The sequence below is a fragment of the Enhydra lutris genome, unplaced genomic scaffold (assembly GCF_002288905.1).
Source record: "Enhydra lutris kenyoni isolate GAN:26980312 unplaced genomic scaffold, ASM228890v2 scaffoldscaffold1, whole genome shotgun sequence".
Lineage (NCBI taxonomy): Eukaryota > Metazoa > Chordata > Mammalia > Carnivora > Mustelidae > Enhydra > Enhydra lutris.
Window position 1 is genome coordinate 13,797,021 of NW_019154085.1, and position 27,855 is coordinate 13,824,875.

General features: G+C 44.9%; 1 protein-coding gene across 2 annotated transcripts in view; it reads left to right on the forward strand.

Moving 5' to 3' along the window:
* LOC111145074 (cyclin dependent kinase 15) overlaps nucleotides 1–24,618 on the forward strand; it is a 77,470-nt gene extending 52,852 nt beyond the window's left edge. The window contains exons 11-13 of one of the 2 annotated variants that reach the window (XM_022499698.1): nucleotides 7,697–7,745; nucleotides 14,331–14,470; nucleotides 24,509–24,618. In XM_022499698.1, the coding sequence (XP_022355406.1) occupies nucleotides 7,697–7,745; nucleotides 14,331–14,470; nucleotides 24,509–24,618 (299 nt within the window). The remainder of the gene's footprint in view (nucleotides 1–7,696; nucleotides 7,746–14,330; nucleotides 14,471–24,508) is intronic. The other variant, XM_022499707.1, reaches the window with a different exon arrangement.
* The last annotated feature ends 3,237 nt before the right edge of the window (nucleotides 24,619–27,855 follow it).

The following is a 27,855-nucleotide window of genomic DNA, read 5'->3' on the forward strand; positions in this document are numbered from 1 at the left end:
GCTTTCCAGCCGCTGAAGGGCAAATATGATGCTATAGTAATAAAACAATGCCCTACAGTGGGGGGCAGCTAAAAATGAACACTCCAAGTTCATTTCCAAATGATTCTGTCCTTCTAGACTTGGTTTTAGAGTCTGTAAGCTTGGTGACACGTTTTTGGAATGCAATGTGAGTGGAGTCCCCATCCTGGGACCCAGGCAGCCCTGGCTTACCAGAGCTACCGTGTGAACCCTGATTGGGCTCATTACCATTGCACTTCTGCAAGGCTGCGGAAAGCTCCCGGGGAGTTACTATTAACATCTTTATTAACCCGTCCCCCTAATCTGTCAGTGAAATTCATTTAGATACACAGCCTACTTTGATCTTCATTAATAGTTTCTTCTAGTTTCTACATTTATTTTTAGTTTTCTCATCTTTAATTTATTTGGTGGCAGTTATTAGTTTTTATTGAGGAGGACGAGATGATCTTAAACTGGTTAAGATTAGGAAAAATTGCAAATGAGGAAAAGCAGGTAAAAAAAAGAAAAAAAATTTTTTTTAAGTAAACCCTGCCCTTATTCCTTTTCAGCTAAAGAAAAGGAGCCCTAAGATTCCAAACATCATGGAAATGGCTCTACCTGTAGGCGCCTCCCCCACATTCATGGCCAGGGTCTTGTTTCACCCATCTCTGTAAGGCATAAAGCAAGACCCACAAGTAGGCTTTCTTGTGGTAGGTTTACCTTTTAAGGATAAAGTTTAGTAAATTTATTTCACTTTTATTTTGTATCCAAGCATCAATCTTTCATCTTTCATTCATTTAACAAATATTTACAAATGCTAGGTGCTAGGGACTAGGAGATTAAAAAATAAATAAGACATCGGGGGCACCTAGCTGGCTCAGTCGTTAAGCAACCAGAGTCTGGGATCGAGCCCGCATGAGCCTCCCTGCTCAGCAGGAAGCCTGCTTCTCCCTCTCCCATTCCCCCTACTTGTGTGTTCCTTCTCTCACTGTGTCTCTCTCTGTTAAATAAATAAATACAATCTTGAAGACAAATAAATAAATAAGACATTGATACCTGCCCTCAAAGAATGCAGTCTGGAGGGGAAAACTATAAATAATACAACTTGTAAAGTATTATTATAGCAGCATCCCTTGGGGGCCTCTGGGAACACAAAGGAAAAAAGCCCCCTTAGTTTGGGGAATCTAGGGACTGTTTGAGCGAGACAGAGCTGGGTCTCAAATATGACTGAGTGGGCTTTCTCCAGGTGAGCAAGAGAGGAAAGACTTTCCAGACAAAGGAACTTGACCCAAAGAAACAAGAAAGCAGGCTTATTTGACATTATACCAAGCAGGTAAATTGCTCAAGGAAGCTAGAATGTTAGCTTTGTGGTGGTCCATTGCTGGAGATTAACCTGGAAGCGTAGATGGGGACCAGATTGGGAAGTGCTTTGTAGTCAGCCAAGGATTTGGACTTTGACCAACAAGCAAAGAGAAGGCATTGGATAATTTTTTTTTTTTTTTAGATTTTATTTATTTATTTGAGAGGGAGAGAGAATGAGAGAGAGAGCATGAGAGGAGAGAGGTTGGCAGGAGAAGCAGACTCCCTGCTGAGCAGGGAGCCCGATGTGGGACTCGATCCTGGGACTCCAGGATCATGACCTGAGCCGAAGGCAGTTGCTTAACCAACTGAGCCACCCAGGCACCCCGGCATTGGATAATTTTTAACAGGGAAGTGATATGGCAGGATTTAAATTAAAAATTGCTTGAAATACTATATATAGAATTAAACTGGCGGTGTATCCGAACCCAAGTCCATCTGCCCGATGCACAACACAGTCAATCCCCACACCAGCAGGTACGCAGCAAGGAGATCCGAAGCAATGTGGCCATGATTGAGATTCTAGAAGGCAAATACTAAGTCTCAGCTAGAGCAGTGGTGACGGAGAAGGAACGGAGGGGGTAGCTCTAAAGAACATGTAGGTAGTAGAGTCAAGGGGAGGTTGTTAGTAATGGGATTCGAGTTGTGAGGGAGAAACCAATGGATCTCCAATGGGTGACTGGGAGGTCCATTCACTGGCACAGGAAAGAAAGGGGGAAGGAACTGTGGGGAAAGTGGTGAGTATAGATTGGAACATTTTGCGATCACAGTGTCTATGGGACAGCTAAATGAACATATCTAAAAAGCAATCAGAAATACAAGCCCATGATTTTAAGAGTCCAGTGTAAAAATGCAAAATTGGAAGTAATCTGATTAAAGAGGTATTTGAAACTCCCGTGTGAATTCAGTTATCCAAGGGAGAATGAGAAGAGAAAGAAGACTAGGCTAGAACCCTGGGGCCCCAGTCCTGAAGGGTCAGGGAGAGGGAAAGGGGGTGTTTGGGGAATGAGAAGGAAGAGCCAGAGGGGCTGGAGAAGACCAGGAGATGACAGTAGTCACAATACCATGAAAATCATATGGCCATAAGCTCGTCGGGGACAGGCAATACCATGTCTGCGTCAACGCGGTGCTGAGCACACCAAACGACCCTTAAATAGTGGTGGCAGCCATAGGGAAGTGGTAAATGATGTCACCTGATTCATCATGAAACACCATACACACCAAATGACATGATCAGGCTTTAGCTCGGGGCACCTGGCCCGTTCAGTCTGTAGAGTGCCTGACTCTTGATCTCAGGGTTGTAAGTTCGAGCCCCACGTTGGGTGTAGAGATTACTTCATAAACTCTTCAAAAAAAAAAAAAAAAAAAAAGCTGTAGTTCAAACATCATTTGTAGGGGTGGACTGGATGTTAAACATGGTACTCCCCCCACCTCCCACCCTGGGGAGAGGAGCGAGAGACTTCTGATTATGCTCGTTCCCTTTGCTTTCTCCACCCACCAGGAGCAAGGCTTGGCCTCCCCTTCCTTTGCAAAGACTATTACCTTAGCAAGAGGCTGCAGAGGCTGGAATCTTTTCTTAGAATCCACAGGAAGTTTTGAGGCAGGGTTAGAAAAGCGATAAGCTACAAATGGGAGTTGGGGCGCCAGGTTCAAATGCCGAGGAGCGTACTTCCTCAGAGCACCAGCTTTCCACATCCTGATGATGACGGCCAAAAACTCTACAGCCTAGGAAAGCACCGGAAGGGTCATGCTTAGGCTCCTTGAGTCAAAGACTAAGGGAGTCAGTGGCTGTGAGGGCGTGAATGTGGTTAAGGTGGGGGGGAGGGGTAGTTAGGAGAAGAGCTACAGATTTTTGCAATGAGGTTTTAAAGTTACTGCTTGAGATAGTGAAATAAGGCTAACAACACTATCAACTATTTAAATGTATGGTATCTCAAGAATGCATTGTATTTGGGAAATTCCATAGGTGTCGTTCAGTAGGCTGCATTATAAGATAACCTTAGGGGACTGTGGTAAGCTTATAGAAACCAGAAAATGTTTTACCTTGAGCTAAGACTCAACAGGGTTCTGGTGATGGTTTATCAGTCAACCAGCAAATCTCTGTTGACTTGGATCTGTTGTAAATGAGCTTTCTTATTTCACTTATGAATTAGGACTTAGGGAAAAAGGTGGTGTTTTAGTATGGGAGCAACATTCTGCCCTCATTTTAATTTTATTCCATTTGGTTCGGAAATTACTATGTTCGGCTTTTTAAGTTTCCTTTTGCAACTTACTTCGCCATTCCTACTTCAAATTCCAATTGAATTCAAATGAGAACTCCTTTAAAAAGAAAGGCAGTAGGGGGCACCTGGGTGGCTCAGTGGGTTAAGCCTCTGTCTTCGGCTCAGGTCATGATCTCGGGGTCCTGGGATCGAGCCCCGCATCGGGCTCTCTGCTCAGCAGTGAGCCTGCTTCCTCCTCTCTCTGCCTGCCTCTCTGCCTACTTGTGATCTCTCTCTCTCTCTGTCAAATAAATAAATAAAATTAAAAAAAAAAAAGAAAGAAAGAAAGGCAGTAGGAGGAGATGGAGAAAAATTTGGTCTATGGATTCACCATCATTTCTGGAAAGAGGAGGGAAATAAGCTACCCAGAGCTCTGTTCTTTCAGCGGCTCCTGAAGCCAGAGAAACAAACACCTCTTGAAATGGTGCTGTGCAAAATGCCTATCTGTCGCTCATTCGCTCATTGATCTCTTGCAGTTTAACTACTGGGAAAAATCAATGGGAGAGAGGCAAGGTCATCCAGCATGAGGTTATCTGCATGTGAGTGGGAGGGTAGACCACAATCATGAACAGCAACCTGACTATGCCCTGGGCCCGTCAACCCCTCCATCTGCTCTAATGTAGCTACAAAACACCTGGGGGAAGAGAGTCAGGCACAGTCTGGCAAGACCTGGAACCTCAAGTTCAATGTCATTACACTGCCTCCTGGGACGACTCGTCCAGGTCACCCTTTCATTGCAGAATTTCTGAGGACTGATCTTTCCCTTGTCATGCTTCCTCGTTCACCTCCTTGGAAACATAAGTCTGCATCAGACGCTACGTTCTGCAATTTTGATATATATTGAGTAGTTATATTTTCACAACTAGCTCACTTAAGGCAACGAGCCTCAGAGAAGGGTGGGGGAATCACTGATGAGGTGTCGACCCCACCCTTCTTGCACACCAGCACCTTCAGCCTCATTGGGCGCCACACCAGAAACATCTGGAGATTATGAAGAACAATAATAACAACCACAATGACAGCAATGCTGGGCTGTCCACAGGCGCACTGGATCAAACTCTGTCGGGTGAAGCCTGGGGTTCCTTTCAGGCCAGAACTTCTCCCAGGTGATGCTAACATGCAGCGTGGCTTGAGAAACACTGAGTTAGACCCTGCTACCTCTCTAGGATGAGAGATGAAAAAAAGGAAAAGGACTAAGACGTACATTTGTTGAGCCCCTCCTCTATTGCCAAGTGCCTCATCTTATCTCATCCTCCCAAGCAACTGGAAAGTTATTCCCATTTTACAGATTTGGAAACTTCTGCGTTACTAAACCAGAGACGTTAACTTCCCCCAAATCTCAGAGCTCACAAGTGGCAGAAGGGAGACACACAGCGAAGAAGCACACCTCGACCCACACTGAAGACTCAGGAGAAATCAGGTGGGGCGTGTAAGAACTAGGACTTGGAGCACGTTAGAATTTCAGGGCCATGAAACGGCGAGTTATTGAAGGAGAAGCATCAGGCAGAAACACCTGAGAGGAGAGAGGAAAACGTGGTTCATCAGACCAGAGAAGAGGCAGAAAGAAAAGAGACAAAGGGTGAGGGAATACTAACGTTACCCTTACCATCCTGATTCTAACACGAACTCGAAGGAGCAGGAACTATAATCATCCCTCTCTGTAGACGGGATGTGAGGCACCGAGGCTTCTGGGAGGTCAGACAACACCCCCAAGGTTACACAGCCGGTGAGCACCACACTACGTTCTCAAAGCCCAGCTCCAGAGTCCTAACCATGCGCTTTTCATTGCCCACCATTTCTCAAAGGAAGGAACAGAAGGATAGGAATGATTTTGTTTTGTGCTCAGAGGCAGGCCCTTAACATTCATCATCTGACAAATCCCAATGAATTCAACGAATCACTTTGTCCTTGAGAGGCGAATATGACCTCCAGCGTGGGTTAAGGGAGAGGGCTGGTGATGGTTAAACCACCTTGCTGGAGGGTGCGGAGAAGCAGCTGCTGCAGTTGCAAACCCGAGGTGCTGTGTTTGAGCCCGGACTCAGCCAGTTCCAAATCCACGTTCTCCAAGAATAACGCGAAAGTTGGAAAGAGTTTTAAAATACCAAAGGCCCCCCAAAACACAGACCAACAGGCTCTAGGAAGGGAAAAACAAAACATGGGAGAGCACGGAAATGGATTTCATTATGTTGACTGGAAATTGGTTTATGACTGAATGAGAAAATATTTTAATTTTGTTTGGCCAGGAAGGAACCGTAAACAGGCAGCAGAAAGTCGTTTGGAAATAAACATCCTAAACAGATACCAGATATTCTTACCTATCTTTACTGGTTATTTAAATTTAGGTACAATCGTCTAGAGGGAGGATGAAGAAGCTGTATATGCAAGCTCTTCCCTTCCACCCACGTGGGACTAGGAAACCGCCAGCAGAGAGGTTCTCATTTGATTACACCTGACCTTGAAAACTCCGCTGAAATCACTTTCTTTGATCACTCATTTCACGCTACAAGTCTTGGCACTATAAATTCTAGTTTTAATTGAACTTACTTTCAAAGTTACAAAATAATGTGTTTTCTTATTAAAAAAATAAATTTAAGAAAATAAGCCTAGAAGTAAAGGGGTAAACCCCAGAACCATTATCACTATCAGACGGATAGTCTTCCAGCTCTTTTTTTTTTTTAATGTATATACAGACAGGAATACACCAGTATTATCAAAATCTTTTTTTGCCCAACTACGATTACATTCTTGGTTGGATAAACCAGATAAATAAATTATCTATCCTATTCCTATAGGAATAAGAGATCCTGGAAGAAGAGATCTTTTAAAGACAAAACACATACATTTCAGGCCCAAGAAAAGTGTAAAGCATACATATAATTTTATATACGTATAATTTTATTTTATTTTATTTTATTTTCATGCATGTATTTTAAATGCAAGTTAAAATAATCTCTTCTTGATTTAGAGCAGGAAATAGAGGACTCTGATAAGGAACATCATCTTATAACCCTAGAGCTCCCCTTAACACCCTTACATAGAATAAGCACTCAGTACTTCTTGAATGAATGAGAAATTATCCCTTTTTATGGTAGTTTTATTTTGGGTTAAATAGTGTCAATACTAAGAATAATAGAGACAAACACATTCACATGTAAACGTTGTAAAGAGTGTTGCAAAGGAAATGACAAATCTTATCATCATCTATTTTGGATTATTCAAGCCAGAATTCACTTCCATTTTTACTGCAAGTGACATATAAAATTAGCCCCATTCCTTTTTCACCATGTTGAGCCTTTGAGACAGCCCCACCGCTCATCACCTGACTCTTCACGCATGTTGTGTACGCACATGCGTACTTTGTTCTCCAATGAATTGTGGCTCTGCAAGTGGGGGGGGGTCTCTGTTGGTTTCTTTCATAGTCTCCCCGGCGCTTGGTACACATTTGGCGCACAGTAGGTGTTCAATAGATGTGTTTTGACTTGAGTGAATCTCGTGACTGTGTGAGTTTGCTAGGGCTGCCATGACAAAGGACCACACAGTCTGAGTGGCTTAAGCCACAGAAATTTGTTGTCTCACGGTGCTGGAGGCTAGATACCTCTGAAGTTGAGGAATTGGCAGGATTGTTACCTTCTGAGAGGGCCCTGAGAGAAGCATCTGTTCCAGGCCTCTCTCCTTGGCTTGTGGATGACTGTCTTCTCCTCGGGTCCTTTTGTGTCATTTCTCTCATACGTGTGTGTCTCTGTGTTCAGATCTTCCCTTTTTTTAAGAAGACACCAGTCACAGTGGTTTAGGGCCCACACCTATGACCTCATCTTAACTAATTACAACTGCAATGACCTATTTCCGTATAAGGTCAGATCCTGAGGTACCTTGATGTATCAGTTTTAGGGGGACACAATTCAACCCATAATAGTGACCTTCCACAGAATCATGAAAATTCAGTGTGTTCACTCTGCCCACCTGAAGCCTGAACTCTTCTTTGCTCAAGCTGAGAAGAACGAGCAGAATTTTGATAATATTTTGGCAGTAGGATTTTAGGGTCGTTTCTGGTTTCTAACGTGTCTGTGTATGCTTTCCAGAATGGTTCCCACTGCCGAAGCCTCGACGCCTTCAGATTGTCTGGGACAGGTAAGCACCACCTGGGAAAGTCTCTCTTTCAAGCAGGGCCTCAGTCTCCTGACCCTCAGTCCACCAAACACGCAGCCCGTGAGCACCTGATCTCTGGAGGCCGACAGGGCCCGGAAGATGCCTCCGGGAGAGCCAGCCACCTGTGAGTGTGTCCGTTTTTCTCTATGAACCATTTTACTTTCAGTGAGTTTGGTCATTAAAATTGTTTTGTGCCCCTCGACCATGTCCGAGGCCCTGAGAATGAGGGAATGTTGGCCTGCAAGAAAACCTAGTGGGTTTATTATTCTCCGACACAGAGAAACCAAATAACATCATTGAGTGGCTATTGGAGGGGGGGCCAAGTTGATTCATGGAGGTCATGCTTTCCCAGGCCCTCTCCACGCAGTCTCGGCTCAGACCAGGGCAGACTTTTATTACCAGCTTTCAACAAATCCCTAGTTTCTTTTACAAAGTAAAACAGATAATAGAGACATTCCCGGAATAGTTAGCTAACTAAGCCGTGCCAGGCAACCTCAGGGCTAAGAAGAACTCAGTGTTTTCGGACAATGACCAATTACAATAACCAGTATTATTTGATCTGAGAGTAATTAGCCGAGGCTCTGTTCTTTTTGCTTCAGTGAGGAGGCAAAAAGGGCAGTGAGGAAAACGTCAGAGACAGGGGAAACAGCTCAAATGTCAAAGAAAAACACACTCACGCAGGTGGGGAGAGGGGAAGAGATCCTAACTGAATGTTTGAACATCGTTCTTCCCTGAAAATGTGGTAGGGTTTAACCCAACTGAATTTTATTTGATTTTTTTCATGCTTACTGTTCCTGTGCTAAAAAAAAAAAAAAAAAAAAAAAAGCCTCCATGTAGAGAGGTCAGAACATAGAGCTGCAGGCTACCGAGGACCTCTTGGGAGGGACAGGTCTCCTCCACAGGGCTCTGCTCATGTCTGCGAGCTCACCGTGTCGCCTGAAACCCCTCCTGGTTTCAGAGACAGGTTCCCTGGAACCAGAACCACTATTTACCCTTTCACGCAAGATGAGCGAACTTTCTCTTGTCGGCACAGTCAGGATCCCCATCCCCCCCGCTAAAGACGTTTGGATTTTAGCACCGCTCTAGGACTTTCTTCCATTTCACTATTGGTTTCCAAAATAAACGGTGACTCCAAACCTGCTAACCACATTACTACCCTGCATGGCTGCTGTGGACACTGCTGCATGGGCCGAAGAAAATGCCAGAGCCTCTTGCCATGGCTACACCAGCCCTTCCTCCTGGGCTGAGCAGGACTTGGATTCCCTGAGTATCCATCCCTCTGCCTTCTCTGACCACACACAAGACCCACCACCTCTGCCCATTGCCTCATCCCGGCTCAACCTTTGCTTTATCTCAAGCTTCTGGTTTCTCTTTGCTCACATCTTCAAACCAAGGAGAATGTCTAGGGACGTGCCACCTGATACAGTGGCCACTAGCCACATGTAGCTCTTTAAATTTAAAGTAATTAAAATTAAATTTTAAACTTAGTTGCTCAGCTGCACTAGTCACATTTCAAGGGTCCAACAGCCAATGTGAGTAGTGGTTAACGTATCAGATGGGGCAGAACCAGCGCATTTGCATCGTCATGGAAGGTTCTGTTGGGCAGCACTGGTCTAGATGATCCCGCAAGAAAATTCTTGGCTCTGAGAAGGACTTGGGGGCTCAACCAAGGCTAGGTGGAATGTTCATGATGTATTATTTCATATATTCCTCGCAAATCAAAGTCCCGGTTCCAAGAGGTGGAAACCGAAGTTCTAAGAAGTGGCACAACCTGGCCATGGTCACCAGACTCAGGAAGGCAGAGCCCAGACCCATCTGGTACACAGGTCTCTGTGACTTTGTCCACCGAGTCGGGTGGCAAGTGTGATGGGTAAAGAGGAGCGGAGGTAGCCCCGGCTTTCCTACAGGATTTCTGCAAGGTGCAGAAGAAGCGTGTGCGGGCCATGACTCCAGCCCAGGGCGCTGCCTGGGGTTGGATGGTGACCCTACAGACAAGGGCCTAGGAAGCGCACACCCGCTTGTCAGATTGATTGGAAGATAACAGCTTCTTTGATGTTGTTTCTTCCCAGGGTTGGATATAGTTCTCATTGTGGGTGCCTACTTCATGTCCTGAACTGGCAGCATTAAAAAAGGGCCCCCTCTCCTGGAACAACAACAGAAAGGTCATTATTGGGAAAAAAAAAAAAAAAAAAAAAAAAAAAAACAACTCAACAACAACACGATATTTGAATAATGCCTGCAGCTCAGTTAAGAGCATTGTGCCAATATTAATTGCTTGCCTTTGATCATTTGACTACAGTTCTGTAGAATGCTAACGCTAGGGAAAGCTGGTAAACACGTAACTCTGGGGACGACTCGTGCAATTCTTCTGCAAACCTGAAATTACTTCCAAATAAAAACCAATTGAAAAATGGAAAAAAAAAAAAAAGTGCCCACTCTATCCCTGCTCTTTTCCTCTCTCTATAGATCCAGGGGAAAACAACAAAGAACCCAGGTGAGCTGACAATGACCACCCTTGCCCTGGAAAGGTGAATGGCGGTAACGGCCGTGGAGAATTTTATACTCAGAGCCAGCCTGGGCTGGGAAATCAAGGTCATTGCCTCGGGCCCTGGAGAACCACCAGATTTTCAATGTGCCCTGTGATGGCCAGTGTGTAGAGCGTCCCACAACCACAGAGCCTGATCTTCCTTTTGTTTTATTGTTTGTGTTTCTATTCTGGACTTCCAGAAATAAGTGCGGGTGTCCTCACACCCAGCACTTCCTGCCCGATTGATTTACCATTTTAATCCTTTCTGCAACTTTTACAAGCGAGGTCTGTGACAATTGAGGTCTGCTGGAGCCAATTTGTTTTCTGCGACACAGAGACAGGAACTCTCCCAGACTGCTGGTGGAAGTGGGAATTGGTACAACCGGCTCGTATTCTTAATCAGAAACTTCAACGTGTTGTACGGTCCTCAACCCGGGGATTTCGTTTCTCAGGACTCATACCTAGGAAATCATTGCGCAGGCGCACAAAGATTTCCCATCGAGGATGTCACAGCATGATTTTAATGGTAGCCTCTCACCTCTCACCCCCAACAAAAAGGACACAACTCAGATAAAGGTCTGGCTACGGGGGCGCCTGGGCGGCTCACTGGGTTGGAGCCTCTGCCTTCAGCTCAGGTCATGGTCTCAGGGTTCTGGAATCGAGCCCCGCTTCGGGCTCTCTGGTCGGGCTCTCTGCTCAGCGGGGAGCCTGCCTCCTCCTCTCTCTCTCTCTGCCTGCTTTGCCTGCTTGTGATCTCTCTCCCTCTCTGTGTGTCAAACAAGTAAAAAATCTTTAAAAGAAAAAAAAGGTCTGGCTATGAAAATTATGGAATGCCCACATAACAGAATGCCAGGCAGCTATTAATATAATATCCTAGAAGGCTATTCAAAGGCCTGGGAAGATGGTGGAGATCGTCAAGTGGGAAAAGTAGGTTATAACAGCAGGTAGAGTATGATCTCCCTTTCTTTGTAAAACAAAAAAATATACCCACTTAAAAATAAAGGACTAAAGAAGAAAAACTGAACATCAAAACAATAGTGACCATCTTTGAGTAAAAGGGGTTATCTCAGAGTGATGGGATGGTTTTAATTCTCTTTCTCTGCATTTTCTAAGTATTCTACAATAAATATGTATTATGTTGGGAATGGAGCGCTTCTTGGTTCTAGAAATGTTATTAGAAGGAGGGGTTCCTCAGAGGATATTTTTGTCTTTAATAACAGACGCTCATTAATTGGGTAGGTGGGTTCTCCTAATCCTGCCAAGATGCTCCTGGTGTGTTTGGTATTTAACATCACAAGCCTAACACATATTTTTTCATCTTTTTTTTTTCAAAATTTTATTTAAATTCTAGTTAGTCAGCATATAGCGTAATATTGGTTTCAGGAGTAGAATTCAGTGTTTCATCACTTACATACAACACCCAGTGCTCATCATAACCAGTGCCCTCCTTAATACCCATCACTCATCTGTCCCATCCCCCACCCACCTCCCTCCATCAACCCTCAGTTTGTCCTCTACCATTAAGAATCTCTTATGGTTTCTTTCCCTCTAACACATAATATTGATTAACATGTAGCCTATGTGAAAAGGCACTGGTGGGCAAATTAACATTTGTTAATGTCACCTTTCATGCCAATTTTCATTTCCAAAGTAATTATAACGAGAAGAACTGCCCTAACAAGAGTTAGAGGAGGTGGCAAATTATAGAAATGTGATGATAAAGGCAGTGGGCTGTAAGCAAGAGTGTAGATGGCAGAAAGAAGCAGAACTATACAAACATGGAAGTCAATTAGCATCTGTGCTCAAAGAAGCAACATTTGTATTCCCAGGGCTCTTGTCTCAGCTCCCAAATGAGAGTGCAATGTGCCAGTCACAAGGTAGAAATCATCAGGACTCTTGGCCAGAATGGGTGGTCCCACTGTAAGTGCTGCTGGTAAAGGTTCATATTCAGGAGGGCACAGACTTGGTTTATACAGGGAAGACCAACATGCACTTGGCCCACGGGAGGAAGGAGCTGGAGAAATGGGTGGTAGCCATCATAGCATAGGGGCCATGAGCCTGGAACAGAATGCGGGCACCACTAAAAACCTTGACACACTCTTGAGGGAAGGGTTGGGTTAGTTGAAAAGGAAAGTCCTAAAAAAGAATACTGAACAGTATCTGCTCGCCTTTCTTTCGTTTGGTGGTGATGGCCAGTTCTTTATATATGAGTCCCCACTACTACCCCCCACCATCAATACCTACCCACCCATCCACCCCCTGGAGTTTCATGGAGCGGGTTCAGGGCATGATTTTGGCACACATTTCACCTCACCCCCTATAGCGACGGTGCACTAGATAAAATATTTTTTTGCAAGATTTTCCTTGAATGTCCCTCCAGATTGGTACTAGACCCTAGTGATCTATACCACCTTCCCCATTCCAAAGCCCCCTTCATTGGCCCTGAAAACCTGCTTCTGGGGAGGGCACCCTGGAGGGACCAAATGCCTCTGGCCTTTTCTCAGGCCGCAAGCTAATGAGCAGGCCTCCACCCCATGTTCCCTTCTCTTTTAACTAGCCTGGAAATTAGCAAGGACTGGGCATTTGCAAATTTTCCTCCATCTTAAGTCTATGAAGCAATGACTGCTGAGTTTGAAGGTAAAGTTATCTGTTTGTACAAAGAGTTGTATGTCGTGGGAATCAAATATCCGAAATTCTCTTAGGTAAATCTTATGCAGATATTAGGCCACTTACATCTCTGGGCCAGGATTTGCAGCATCACCATGTCATGGCACCCGGGAAGGGAAAGGGTATCAGTTCTTTGTCCATTTAAGTTGGTATGCGCATTCGACATTAAATAAGCCCATTTTTTTTTGCTTAATTGGAGATTTGCCTGGCCAGGCAACCTAATTCTGAATGTCAGACATCAGTCCTGCGGTTAATTGCCTCCTGCACAGTTTTGGTCTCGTGGATCAGCAAAGACTTTCAAACATTATAAGTAAATAGGAAAATTAAGTCTCACAAGTCCTGCAGGATCAGCCCCTGCCACCCTCCCAGCTTCATACCTGTCCCCTCTCTCCCTTGGTCCCAGGCCAGCCAACTGGCCTTTCTTCGTCTTCTTAAACTTACTCTTCTCCCCTCATCCCCTGGGTCTCTACCAGGCTCATACATGCCTCTCCCCTGCCCTAATTCCTCAGCTCTCAGCTCAAATGCTTCTTCCTCAGGGAAGCCTTCCCTGACCAGCTCTTCCCAGTCTAAGTCAGATATCTGGGCCTTTTCTGCACAGGTGTTTATGTATCTCTATGATAACTTGCTTAGTGTCTAACTCCTCCCTTAGACTAAGCTGCCAGAAGACAGAATCTTTCCTGTATCTTCCAGAGCCAGCCACCTACTAGCACATAGTAGATGCTCAACTAATAGATTTGCTCGTCTCCAAATTTACAATGCAACACAGGTCCACTTGAGGATTCGTCCTTACTGTAATCTGGGCACTTGAAGAGTTCTCTCTCCGGGCATAAAAAGAGTTATCTCTTCCTATGCTCCATCTTAGGAGGAACCAAGAGAGCGTCTTCGATAATACCCTGGGGGCTGAGCTTCAGAAACACTGGGAGTAAGTGTGGTTTACACCCAAGATTCACCCTCCAAAATTACCTCTAATCTTCTCTCCCTTCCGGGAAGCTATGCTTGCAGTCCTTACAATATACCCAACTGGGCTTTTCTGCTTGGGGGGCACCATCCCACAAAGCAGCATCCTTAATTACACATTTCTGCTTCTATAATTCTATTTCTGGGTCCTTTATGTATATATACATGGTACCTGGACCCCATGGCAGGGGCAGGGGAGCAGCGGTGGAGGCTGAATGAGAGAGAGCACACCGAGGATGGGTAAACTTTCCAGTGGGTCGGTATTTTTCCATGTGCCATCAACTTGGCTGATCTCAGGAAAGCGCTACTTGAAATGTTCTCTTAGCCATCTCCTTTTCTCTCCTTGTCTTCTTTCTCCCTTTGTTTTTCATAAGGGAGGCCTTTGGAGAAACTCTTTTTCTCTTCCACTTTTCCAGGTTGGGCAGGGTTCCAGAAGCTGAGGACCTGGCCTCCCAAATGCTGAGAGGCTTTCCTAGAGACCGCGTCTCGGCCCAGGAGGCCCTGGTTCATGAGTATTTCAGTTCCCTGCCATCTCAGCTGCACCGGCTTCCCGATGGTGAGTGACGGAGCCGCCATGTGCCTCTTTGTGTGTGTGTGTGTGTGTGTGTGTGTGTGTGTGTGTGTGTGTACACGCACGCATGTAAGTCTCAGTGTCTAAATTTTTTCTCCAAGTACTGGGGAATCACAGTATTTGCAACCGGAAATGAGCTTAGGGATCGAGTTACCAGGGAGAGAAGCAACAGGAGACCCAATCTTGCCTGGGTTTTCTACGAGAGTCTCTAAAACTCAAAAGCCCTGGTGGGTTGAGGTGACACAGACCTCCTTGTGACGATCCGAACATTTCACATAGACGCTCTTAGAAATTGGATGAGATGAAAGTTGCCACTGACTTGTTTCTTTTCCCTAGCATCTGCCTGGAGAAGCAAAACCAAAGTTTGCCACTACCCCCTTCTCTCCGTAGAGAGTAAGATGATAGGTGACATGGAGATGTCACAAGAGGAGAGCTGGCCTGTCTTGATTGGTAATTTGATGCTGCTGAAGGAAGTGCCCGGTGGGGCGCTGGTGGGGAAGGGTGCTGGGAGGAGGGGCACATCCTCCCAGGCCAGACGGCTCACGGGGGAAACACAAGTTACCCTGAAATCTGCCTTGCTGCCCGGGCCTGAAGTCATCCTCTAAATCTGAAATCTGCTGAGGGATCATGTGGCTGGAGCTCTCCTCATGTTTCTCGGAATGTGGCCAGGAAGGGCAAGGCAAAGGATGTGGGCAGTGTGGTCATGGTCTGGCTGTTTTGGGGGACACCATCTTTAGGTGGGGTTTCTTTGGAAACAATCATCATGCAACTGAAAACAATCTTTAGAAGCCCTAGGCAGAAAGGGAAAAAAGCTAATAAGGAAGGTGTAGGGGCTCGGCCTGGGAAGAGGGACCTGGCGTGGTGTGTGGGGTGACAATGAGGACAGAGGACAGAGCTGCTGCCCCAGAGGCGTAGACATTCAGTCTAGCCAAAGCCTCCAGGGTCTGTGAATGTGGCTCCACTGTATCTAGGACATTGTCCTGCCCCAGCCCAAAGCTCTGAATTTGGGACTTCTTAAGGCATTTTATTATTAAAATGAGTTATTTCAGATCTCCAAAAATAACCATAATCATACAACGGGGGTTAATGTCTTACTTAACCCTGTAGGAAGAGTGAGTCATCAGGATTTATGAAGTTGCCATTAAGTGTCAAGAACATATTAAGTGCTATAAAGATTGAGGGAAAAAACGGCTTGTCCTTGACCTCAAGGATCCTATGGCGTGGGAGGAAAAGGGGGTGAGGAAGAGGAAACAGGGCACCCTTGTATACATATTAGCACAAATCATATCTAAACAGCTGAAGTCTGTGCATAATCAGCTACAGATGCTAAGAGAATATGTGTGTGCTAAAGGCAGTTCCTTGGAGGAACTAGAATCACGCAAATGAGAGTTTGGACTGGAGGTGAATCTGGAGTGGAATTTGGAAGGAGGGGAGGAGCACTGTGTGGCATATGGTGGAACAGAAAACACTCCAGGCCACCTCCACTACTTACTCCCTTTCCAATACCCAACTCCCTCTGTACCCCCCATCCTCTCCCCTGTTCCCACTCTAAGCCCCCAGATCCCCCTTCAGCTTTCTTCTCTTGGGCCTGAGACTTCGAACTAGCCCTTCAGGCAAAAACACATTCAGGAGCGTGCATGTGCGCACACACTCATGCTCTCGCACTCTTACTCACGCTCCCTTCTCTCCACTTAATGAAACTTCCGTCATGGGCCCTCCTCTGGCATCTCTTTTTCTATGTACTGAGAACTCCCAGGGCCCTTCAAAACGTCCGAGGCTCAAGCTTTTACCTGATAGAAAGAGATTAGCCAGAAACAGCCACTGTCCAAACTGATGTGTTGTTAGAAACTTGGGTTTTGATTCTTCCTGGCCATCTGAAGCAGAGCCACCAACAGAGGGGCTCTGCAGTGCCTGAGTGTGTGTGTGTGTGTGTGTGTGTGTGTGAGAGAGAGAGAGAGAGAGAGAGAGAGAGAACGCACGTGCGGGGCTAAGAGAGAGACCCATCTGTATTTCTTCTCTGTTCACCCAGCCACAGAGCCCAAATCTACTTTGACACTTTTAGAAAAATGAAAAGATGGAATCTTGCAGGAGCCTGCCTGCACTGGGGGGGAGCTGAGGAGCGCTCACAGCAGGAGGGAAGTTGACTTTTCTTTATACATATAGGGGTTTTTCCATGCAGAGTTTAAATTATGCCTGATAAAAGGAGTTTCGTGGATGTTTCAGTTCTTTCAAATTCTCCTGGCTTCCTCCCAATTAAATGAGGTTTGTCAAAGCCACGGGGCTCTGCCGCTGCTGCCTCCGCCGACAAGCACTTCCTGCAGCGACATCTCCAGTCCCCGAGGGAGAAGATGAAAGGGCCGGCGCCAAGAGACCGGGAAGGGGGTGGCGGGACTGGGTGTGTGCGGGTGTGTGCGCCTGTGTATGTGTGTGCCTGCGGGAGGGGGGCCCAAAACAGGCTTAGAGACAGACCGACAGACAGGACGTGGGACAAGCAGACAGGGAAAGCAAAGCTATCAGGAAAATCGGAGAGAGAGACAGGGGAGCACTGCGGGGGCTGGATGGCACCTTGCATCTTGACAACGGTGGGCTCTGGGCTCTCACCGAGGACCATCTACTGAGGGTCGCACTGCCTTGGCCCAGTGGTGCCAGCCTGCTCTGTCATTGCCCGCGGCAATTAGCCTTTATGAAGAGCCTCCTTTGCAGACAGAGCACCAGACAGTTATCATGGTTCCCAGCCTGCAGGGACCCAGAATCCCCGTCTCGGTGGTAGGCTGCCCTGGGCGTAAGAATCACACAAAAATAAGACCCGCTCTTGTGCGTGGTTTGTAAAGAGAGTCTCCCTGCCGCAATTATGCAGGAAATTTTGCTCTCTGGTGGCGTTTCAGTATGGAAGCATTTAGGGGCTTCTATCTATATCATTTCATTATTCTGGTTTTATTAGGTTGCAGGAGAACAGAGTTGTCACTTTAAAATATATTCTGTTTCCCCTTTGATCTGGGAGATGCCAGCTCTTATTGTCTACTCTCTGAAGAAGACAATCTAAGCATGAAACCTGTGGCTGCGAAATATGTGTGGACTGGAGGGACAGCCTCCTTCCCAGTGGAAGAGTGGCAGAAAGATTCCCCACAACGTGCAAGAACCGATCCCATCGACCTGTGTCTGTTTCGCCAAAGCTGAGACTTTCCCCCAGATTGTGGCCCTAAGCGCATGGCCAGAGGAAAGCTGGGGGTTACTCGCCACGAAAATTCAAATTTCGGGGTTTCCAAGATTGGTTACCTTTTGGAGCATGCTCTTAAGTGGAGAAGCATGAGTATTAGAACAGCAAGCATGTGGGAACTTCCACCAAGCGCTGACATGTTCCCTTACTGACTCTCTTCGAACACCTGAAGAAACATTTGTCGATGGAGAAATTATTGGTCGTCTCTCTCAAAACACACCCAACAGCAAGCTAATTGCTTCCGCAGATGGCCAGGGGGATGGTCTCCACTCTCGGTCACCGGCTCGCAGCCACACTTCTGGTCCTCGTGGCTGAACCAGCAGCGCAGAATGTCAGCTGGGGCAGCAAGGACCTAAAATTAGGTCCTTGGCGGCCTCTAATCTTAGCTGCAGGTTCAGCTTCTTCGTTTAATTCCCTTTGCCCTCAGCATGAACTTGGGCCCTGGGAAAGGAACACCGTTTAATGATTTGGGGGCGGAGGGAGTAGAAAATTATTAAGCTGCCCTTTCTAGAAACTGGCTCCACTCTGTTCCTGCAAGGAGACTTCCAAATGTTACCCTTGGAAAGTTAAGACTGATTTTGGAAGCTAGCCAGTTTGAACCACAGACACTGATCCACAAAAGTTTTGTGTTTTTTTTTTTTTTTTTTTTTAAATCTGGGATAGTAAATGCCACGTGATTTAAGAGTCTGGTCCTTAAGCCCTGGTCCTTGATCGTCAGGACATCAAAGGCTGTCTCTTTCTGTGGGTTGGTCCCATTTTGCTTTCCAAATCCCAGACTTGAGTCTCTCCCATTCATTCCTGGACTAAATCCCCCTTCTCCTTTAAAACAGGTTTCAGCATCTTAGGGGAAAAAAAAAAATCCTAAGACTTGAAAGCTTACAATTGTTTCACAAGTAATTTTGCAAAAACAACTTACCAGAGTCTTTCTCATCATCAAATGCTTTCTTTTACTGCAGGCATGAAAGGCATGGCAATGACCTCTCCCACATCTCACACCACCCTAGTGTCTATACTCTGGAAGTTCTTCAGCACGCCTTGTCCATATTGCCCCATTAACATCTGAGTAATTTTTTGTTTTGCTCCAATAAAAGAATTTCAGGCCTTCTTTTAATTATCTCTTTACTATATTTGAGGTTCCCTTGATATCACTTTCCAAAGCTCACTTCTCGAGGCTGAATTCCTTTGACTTTGCTTCCCCCCAATATAGATTCCGTTTCTCTCACTCTTTAATCCTGTTTGTTTCAGTATTCTATTCTGAACCTGTTCCAATTATTTTACTTATCTCTGAGGCTCTGGACCCACATAGACTCAGATGTCTAGCATAGTGGGAGAATTCTGTTCCAGTTCATTCACTAAATACTTACTGAGGGTCATTAGTATGATATTGAGTGATACAAAAATGAATTAGTCATAGAGTCTGTCCTCAAAGAGCTTATAGTCCTTAAGGAAATGAGGCAAGTATATAAAGAGCCACAGTTCAAGTGTGAAGTGCTTTGGGCATTCAAGGGAGGTGAGATTAAATTCAGCTCTGGGGAACCAGATGGCCTCGTGAGTGGGCCTTCAAAGATTATGGGGTCTGGATGGTTAGGGAGGAAGGACATTCAGGGAGAGGAATGTCATCTTCTTCTTAATACCATCTAACATCATAATGAAGTTGTCCTCTTTTTAATAATAGTGGCACAATCCTGACTCATATCATGGTTTTTACTCCTTATTGTACAGCTTCTTGAATAATTTAGACATTCTTTTTTTTTTTAAGTAAACTTTACCCCTGACATGGGGCTCAAACACACAACCCCAAGATCAAGAGTCATGCTCCACAGACTAAGCCAGCCATGCGATGCAATTTAAACATTCTTTACCATATATTAGTTAATTTAGTTTCATTCTTTGTATGCTAATGATTTCAAATCTATCCTGTTCTCGCCTTTATTGTCTATTCAAAATTTAACCAGAATATTTTGTCATTCTAGAGGCCAAGTTTCAGGGGATAGGAGGGAAGGGAGATTCTGAGGCAGGCCTCTCTATTCTGCCTTTAGGCATTTGTAACCTAATTCAGACCACCGTCTCTAAGCTTTTAAATCCTCCATTATTCAGTAGTTAAGCAGCACAGTAAGAAACAAGAAGTTGGGATGAGTCTTCCATAACACAATTCCTTACCTTCCAAGAAGATATCCTCAAGGGATTCCAGGACTTTAGCGAAGATCCTGCAAAGTATTAGAGGGAAAAGTTAGAAACCCTTTGAGTGGGAGAGGATCTCAGAGACTTGCTATTCCATACCTTCGTTATATAGTTTGTGTCCCTGCAACCCCGGGAAGAGTAGTGGCTGCCATTTACGGGGCATCTATGTGATTTACACAAATTCTCATTCCCTTTGTAGGCTAACTGGTAAGGCTGGAGTCATTATCCTCACATTACATATTAGAAAACCGGGACTGAGAGAGGCTACGGAAATTGCTCAGAATCACACAACTAGTAAGTGAGGGAGCCCGGGTTTGATTTCAAGTCAGACTCCTAAGCCACTCTTTCTACTCCTCATTACCACTTACTAAGGATCACATGGGAACTTAGTAGCAAAACAAGGATTAGAACCAAGGTCTAGACCCCCAGTCTGACCCTTCTACTGTCTTCTGCTCTAGGTTTATAGGGTAATTTCAGGAATCCAACATAGGACAAAGGCATAAAATAGCAATTTACATAAGGAACACAAAAAAAGTGTACCAACACATGGAATAAAAAGATAGCCTTACCAGTGATTAAATAAATACAAGTAACTGATAAGTAGTTATTTTTCCCCTCAACCTAATAGCTCCCAGTGTTAATGAGATTGTGGTAAAATGATTTTCCGCCAATGGTGGTGTAAGATGGAGGAACCTTTGCAAAGCCTTGTGACATGCATATCAGGGGCCCTAAAAATGGTCACCACCTTCAACCCTATACTTTGGTTTCTGGAAATTATTCAAAGAAGCAATCGAACGGGAAGAAGGAAAAAAGGACCCTAGATGCACAAACATGTTCATTGCAGTGTTGTCTATAATTGTATTTAAAAATTATAAAAATAAAAATAAACAATATAAATATTCTTTATTTTGAGCCAAGGAGAACCAATTAGATATTATTTTGATTATTTTGAACCATAGAGAAGCAATTAGATAATGTTATATGGACTCAGCATATGGTATTGTGGAACCATTTAGAAGAATTCCTGGGAGTGTGAGGTAGTATGGAAATATTTATGCTATTATGATGCGAGCTAGAAGATAGTAGGATACAGGCATATTATAATCGATCTGTGATAATGTATTTTGCTATCGACAAAACTGAAAGGTAGCATACAAAAAAAATGCTCTTTCCATTTAGGGGCATTATGGGTAACCTTTTTTCTTTTTCAAAGGTTTTTTGTTTTTTTGTTTTTTGTTTTTAATGTTGATGTCATATTCCTTCTATTGTTTAGAAGAATGAGGTACAGCAACCCGTACAGGGAGTTCAGGCTCTGGACTGAGCGGTAAAGGACCTGAGTTTGCTTCTTTTTTTCCCAACCTGGCATGCATTATTGGCCTTCAAAAACCTCAACCTCTCAGTCTACACAATGGGTTATCGTTAGTTTCCTTTATGCCAGATGGACAGAATGTTTATTTCATAAATCTCTGGACACACTGAATGCAAGGGCTCCCATAAATATCGTAGGAGGAAGAGGAAGAGAGATATAGGCACTAACTAATTTTAAAAGGAAAGATCACCAGCTTTAATCGGAAACGCGGATGGGCTGTGCCCCCAGCCGGAGTTTTAGGTGCGCTCCATGCTAGTTAGCAACTTCAGCTGAAAGTGGTACCATGGGATCCTCCAGGTCTTGAAGATACGAAGCCTACATACGCATGCACACACGCATGCACGCACGCACACACGCACACACGCACGCTAAAATTACCACATAGTCACGAGGCTGTGTGCGCTGCGAATCATTAAATGCACGAAGCAACCCCAGCTGATGGGTTGACGATGCGTAAGGGTAGTGCGGAAACCACGTGACGGGGAAATGACAGGACGTTTGGAAATGATGGTTTCATTTCCCAGCTTTCTTTTCAGCTGGCGCTTTCTCTTTCAGCCATTACAGGCGGGCAAAAGAGGTTTGATTATCTTGTTTCCCGTGAAAGGTTATTTAGCTCCTCAACCCCATTAAGTCACTTTCTGCCCTCCAGTGCACCCAGCCTTCACCAGGTTATCAGCCCAGGAAGAGTAAATGGAGACACCAGGATCAGATTTCTAAGGGAAGAAAAGTTAAAGCAAAGTTTGAAAGGGGTGACAGCCAACAGCCAGGAGCTTAGGAACTCAATTAGACTGAAAGACAACTATCTCATTATCTCGTTCCGAAATGATCTAAATACATAAGAATCTAAAAGTTTTAAATAAACTTGTCCTCTTGACTGTCTAGATGACTGAATTTCCCTTCTCAAAAAAATTTTAAACACCCACTTTCGTATTTATTTATTCTAAGTGCGGAGCAGCTGTGATAATTATGCTGTCAGATTCAGTAAGCTAATGAGGAGTCAGTCAAATGGAAGGTTTTGCATCTGTGAGATTGCTGCGGGAGAAAAGCTCTGCTGCCTTTTCCCTTCTCTCTTTTTCTTTCTTTCTTCTTCTTCTTCTTCTTTTTTTTTTTTTTTCCTTATTTTTGTTTCTTTTTCTATGAGTCGGAAGGAGAGTCGGGCCTTCCAGGACAAACTGGAATCCCTTTGATTAACTGGTTGCTTTCCCAACACTGTTCCACCAGAGAATTTCTCCCTTTTTTCCCTCTCCCTCTCTCTCTATCTTCCCCACTCCTTCTCTCTCCTGCTCTCCCACTCCCTCTCTCTCTCCCCCCCTTTCCCCATCTTTCTCTCCCTCCCTCTCTGTCTCTCATTCTGTCCCCACCACCCAAATTCCCTTCTTTCTCTCTTTTCTTTCTTCCCCTTCTCTCTTCTCTTTTTCTCTGCCTTCAGTTCCTCCTCCTCCTCCTTCCTCTTCCTCTCCCCTTCTTCCCTACGCCCCCCACACACACCCTTTTCCCCTCCTTCCTTCTCCCTCTCTCCCTCCTCCCTGGCTTTTGAGGTGCTGCTGCTTTTGAGGGACAAGGAGGCCTGAGGGAAATCTTCCTGCCACTGCCCCCCAAGGCAAGAGGACCCCTCTCCCTGAGGGAAATTCCCAAACTGGTTTGGGTTTGAGTTGATCTGAGAGTGGTCTGTGAAGTTTACACACTATTTACTTTAGCTGTTTATTTATGCTATGACATGAGCGAGAAAAAAGTAGAATACAAAATTATAATGTACCTGTGAAAATGTATTATGCACACCAACAAAACTTGATGCCTCCCCTTTAAAGCCCAGCAAATGTGTAATTCCAAACCCAAGGACTCCAGGCCCCAGACTCCTCATGGCGTCCAAGGCAGGTGTCCAGGTGAAGGAAGACAGAGATGGCCCTGCTCGTTTGTTTCTTCTCTTTGGGTGTGAGCAGCCTCCAGCTAACAATATTATGAAGGCATCTTGTGCTTTTGGTGTGCCAAAGCTGGACGCTTCTCTTCCTGTCCCGTTGTGCGATTTGTAGAGCGCTCCCGGTCCGTGCAGACTGTGAGCCTTGGAAAAGCAATGCCCAAATGAAAAGAAGTCCTCAGTAGGTTTGCAGACGAGCTTTGGTGACAATGTGGCTGTTTTTCCCAGATGGCATCAATGCAGATGGCTTGGAACAAAGGCTACGAGTTGCTAAAATATATTGTGTGTCAAGAGCAACCCAAGATGTTTTGAATATATTATCTTCTTTAAACTTACAGCAATCTGCGGGAAGTTCTACTATCCCCATTTTGCAGATAAGCTCCTTAAAACATTAACTTTGAGAGAGCTTGACCTATAATTTTAGTGTAGTAAGCACCCAGGAACAACACACACTTAAACACAGGCATCTGTAAAAATACAAACTGCCAACATACTGAGCTAAATACATAATTCAGAGGGCAAAGGTAGTGTGTTATGTATATGTGTGTGTGTGTATTTAAAAAATGTTTTTTAATTTACAAAAGTTGCACTATAGTGTCTATTTAGATTGCCTAATGTAAATAATGCACCAGGATTTAATATTTTCCAAAACACATCTAGCCCCAGAATAATGCTCAGTGTCTGCCCTCACTGGGACTCATGTCCAGACTCCTGGGCTTGACATTTACTCCCTTCACCATCTGGCTCCAACTCATTTTTCTAGCTGCATCTACTAGTCTGTCTTGCTCTAACTGTGCAAGATGACTTTCCAGTTCCCTCAGACACTTTTCTTCCCCCTTGCCTTTGCTCAAGCCGACCCCACCCCCCACCCCCCACCCCCGCCAGCAATATCCTCCCTGGAATTTCTGGACCGTTGAAGGTACAGTCTTCCTTCCCAGCTGAAATGGCACTTGTCCATGCTCTTCTGGCGCTCCATGGAAACGCTGGGACAGAGTCTGTCATAAGTCTTTACTTGTACCTCACTTTCAGCCCTCGTTTGTTCTTGTGCATGTCCCCAAACCTATTCCTGTTTTTGGATCCTCAACACCTAGCGTAACACTCTACCAAAGTGCTCGTTTGGTAAATATGTGTTGAGTTGAATTGAGTAAGAGGCACTTGACAAGTATTAGTAGATTCAGTAAAGCGAATTATCCATGAGTCAGTATAAATTGTCGGTGGGTAAGTCTGCTTCATGTTTTGATGTCTCTTCAGGTGACAAATATCACAACAGACAGAAAAAAACACGACACAAAACGTTCCAGGAAATAATATGTTGGTGCTTTTCTCTTTTCCTCCCTACAGAGGAGTCTTTGTTTACAGTTTCGGGAGTGAGGCTAAAGCCAGAAATGTGTGACCTTTTGGTCTCCTACCGGAAAGGTCACCACCCAGCCCAGTTTAGCAAATGCTGGTGAAGAGAGGGAGTGATATCACCGACATCCTTTTCAGGTAAGTGGTCCCAGCAGTGAGTCTTCTTACGGACAGAACTGAAAATCCATTACGGCCGGTTGGAGAGAACATGGCTCATAGATTCTGAGCGCCTCTGTTCTGTGTCTGGCCCTTTATTCCCCCTCTAGGGACAGGTGGCCTCTCCTCTTTGTGCTGCAAAGGGGGGATGGTAATGTGCCTCACCTGTCTCTCTCACTCCCAGAGGCCTATTAAGGTTCCTAAGACAAAACTTAGTACATGTACAATAAAGTACCACAAGGCATGTTGCATTCCCTTAACTCTGTAGCTCTCTCCAGCAGCTGATGGGACAAATCAGAGGTCAAACCCATCCCCATTTGCTCAAGACAGAGGAATGTCCTGGGATATGGGACATTCAGGGCTAAAATTGGCACAGCCTGGGGTAAACCAGGACACTTGGTCACCACAGTGGTGCAGATGACTACCCAGTCTCCCTCAAATGCCAGAAAAGGCCCGCTTCAGGGCCTGGCCCCGTTCAGGAGATGGCTTTTGATGCCTGTGAGCATCTAGTCATCGCTGCTCCAGGCTTCTTAGGCTACCTCTGCACAGCTGGTCACAGAGAGTTCTCTCATTCCGGGTGAGTTCAGAGAACAACAAGGACCCAATGGGGAGCCATCTGCAATGTCTCAGACACAGCTACTCTCCTCGGTCCGCCCAACATGACCCAGCCTTCCAAGGTAGTCTTAAGGAGGAAGGGTGCTATGGAGAATTTTTCTGAAACTAGCATACCCTAAAAGAAGTTCTGGTTGGCCCCGGAAGCCAGGTGGGACAACCCCAAAAGCCATTGTAAGTATAGACACCCCCAGATATTTTAAGAGCACTTCCCAAACTTGGCCTTCCCAGTGGGGAGAGGGGACAGTAATCCAGACAGAGGAATCACGGTGGTTCCCACACACAAAGCCAGCCAGCCAGTGGGCCCTGTAAGTGGCCCAGGCTCTATCCCGAGCCATGAAATTTGACCACCCCTTAGGCAACCACAGCCAAACTTCCTGACAGAACTTTTGAGGCCTGGATGGTAACCAGGGACATGCCCCCCACACCTGCCCCCTCGTAACCTTATTTACATGGCAGGATTCAGCTCTTTGCCTGGAGCTCTCTCTTTGACTGTTGATATTTCAAGGTGTGTACCTATCAGAGATGTTCGTCTTCTGGATTTCCTAAGATCATTTTATTTAGAAATCTGGAGAGGTCCGGGAAGTTTAGAATTTTATAGCTGCTCCTTGGGGCATTGTATGCAATACCCAGGTTTGTATTTTGATAATACGCCATTGGAATCACAACAGGCGACACAATAATGTGGTATTTCCCAAGCACTGTATTTTCTAAAGCAGAGATTTTACTGGGTAATGATGTCCTTTTAAACCATCTAGTTATGAGACTACGATGTGCCTTCATCACATTCTATAAAGGGAGGATTTGCCCTTCGTAAAATTATCGAAAGGGCGCCTGGGTGGCTCAGTGGGTTAAAGCCTCTGCCTTTGGCTCAGGTCATGATCCCAGGGAGCCCCAAATCAGGCTCTCTGCTCAGCGGGGAGCCTGCTTCCCCCACTCTCTCTGCCTGCCTCTCTGCCTACTTGTGATCTCTGTCTCTCTGTCAAATAAATAAATAAAATCTTTAAAAAAATTTATTGAAGACATTGATGGAAGTGGCCTCAGTTGGTGGTGTTCCATTAGCATTACTATTACTTCTAGTATTGTTATTACTTTATTTTACTAAGCAATCAGGAGATAGGGAGGTAACCCTGCCTCTCTGATCTTCAGTGACTTTCCACAAAGAATTATTACCTGTAGATATAAAATGGTCCCCATAGAAGGTCAATTAAATGCAGCATGTCAAACTCGGCTCCTGTGCCAGCAACTGAGAAAGGGAGGAGGCAGATTTTGCCTCTATTGGAGTCACTTCGTGATGTCCCTGGGCCCTTGGTATTAATGTAAGGAGATAAAACCCGTAGGAGAGGAACCACAATAGGGAAAATCTAGAGCAATTAAACTGTTTAATAAATGGCTTGGGATCAGCCAAATCTGGGTGTGCTGGAGTTAAGCAGACTAAAGGTAATCACATGGACACTTGGGGCCTGTAAATCTTTTCCACTAAATTGAATTTATGTTAAAATATTCACTTTCCAGGGGATTCAAAATGTAAATTGGGATATTAGGACTTGTAACTGACAGCAATGCCTCAAAACTAAAACTCTTATAAGATCCTCAAAATGTCAGTTTCAGGAATGGAAAAAGAAAGGTATACTGATGTCCATTATGGAGAAACAGAGGGGAACTAAACTTTACTGGGCACATATTGGGCACCGGGCACTTTACACATGTTATTTCAAAGCTTGGCATGTTTTGAACAATGGGGAATGGTACGGTACAAATGCAGTTTGTATATGTGGAGATCGCTTTTTATTATTTTTTTAAAGCCCCTTTGGTTCTTGTTGCTGGGACAAGATGCAGTCTCTGTTATAATTTATTATTACCTTTTCAATCTCTCTATATAATCCCATCAATAACTTTGCATTAAATGTATAGCAGGTTTTCCTTACTCAGTCTGACTCATATATTTTGATTTTATTTGTTCTTCATTTGCTTTCAGGGCTACAATACTGCTGTTTCCGTTTTAATTTGCTCTGACTTACTAAGAAGCTTCAAATCTAACTGCAGAATGGACCAGAGTTTTCATACCATCACCTGTGACCTGGAATATTGTGAATATGAAGTCTAAGGCCACGGACATGATACTTGAAGAAAAAGCAATGAATGATTATTGCTCTTTGTCATTTGCCAAAATTGGCCATTGATTGGCTCAGAAATTAGACAACAGACTGAAATAGTCTGAGAAGAGGATTTCTGAATGATTTCATCTATTTTGTGATTTGAATGAGAGATCCCTGGGCCAGAAGGACCGCAGGCCAGATGAAAGGCTAATTGATTAAAAGAATCTGGAGACAGAGCTGGGGCTTACAGGGGCCTGTCCCTCCTGTGTTCACTTACAATTTCCCCCAACAAAAGGACTTCTGTAGCGAGGAGAGGATTAGTCTAAAGTTCAGAAAAGTCTCAGGGAAGATGGTTTCTTGGATAAAGTTGTCGACAAAAGGACCTGCTGAAAACTCTTTGTTAAGATTTCCTAGAGGGCGCTTCTGGATTATCAAACTGGATTATCAAACCACATTACTACCCCAGTCTTGCTA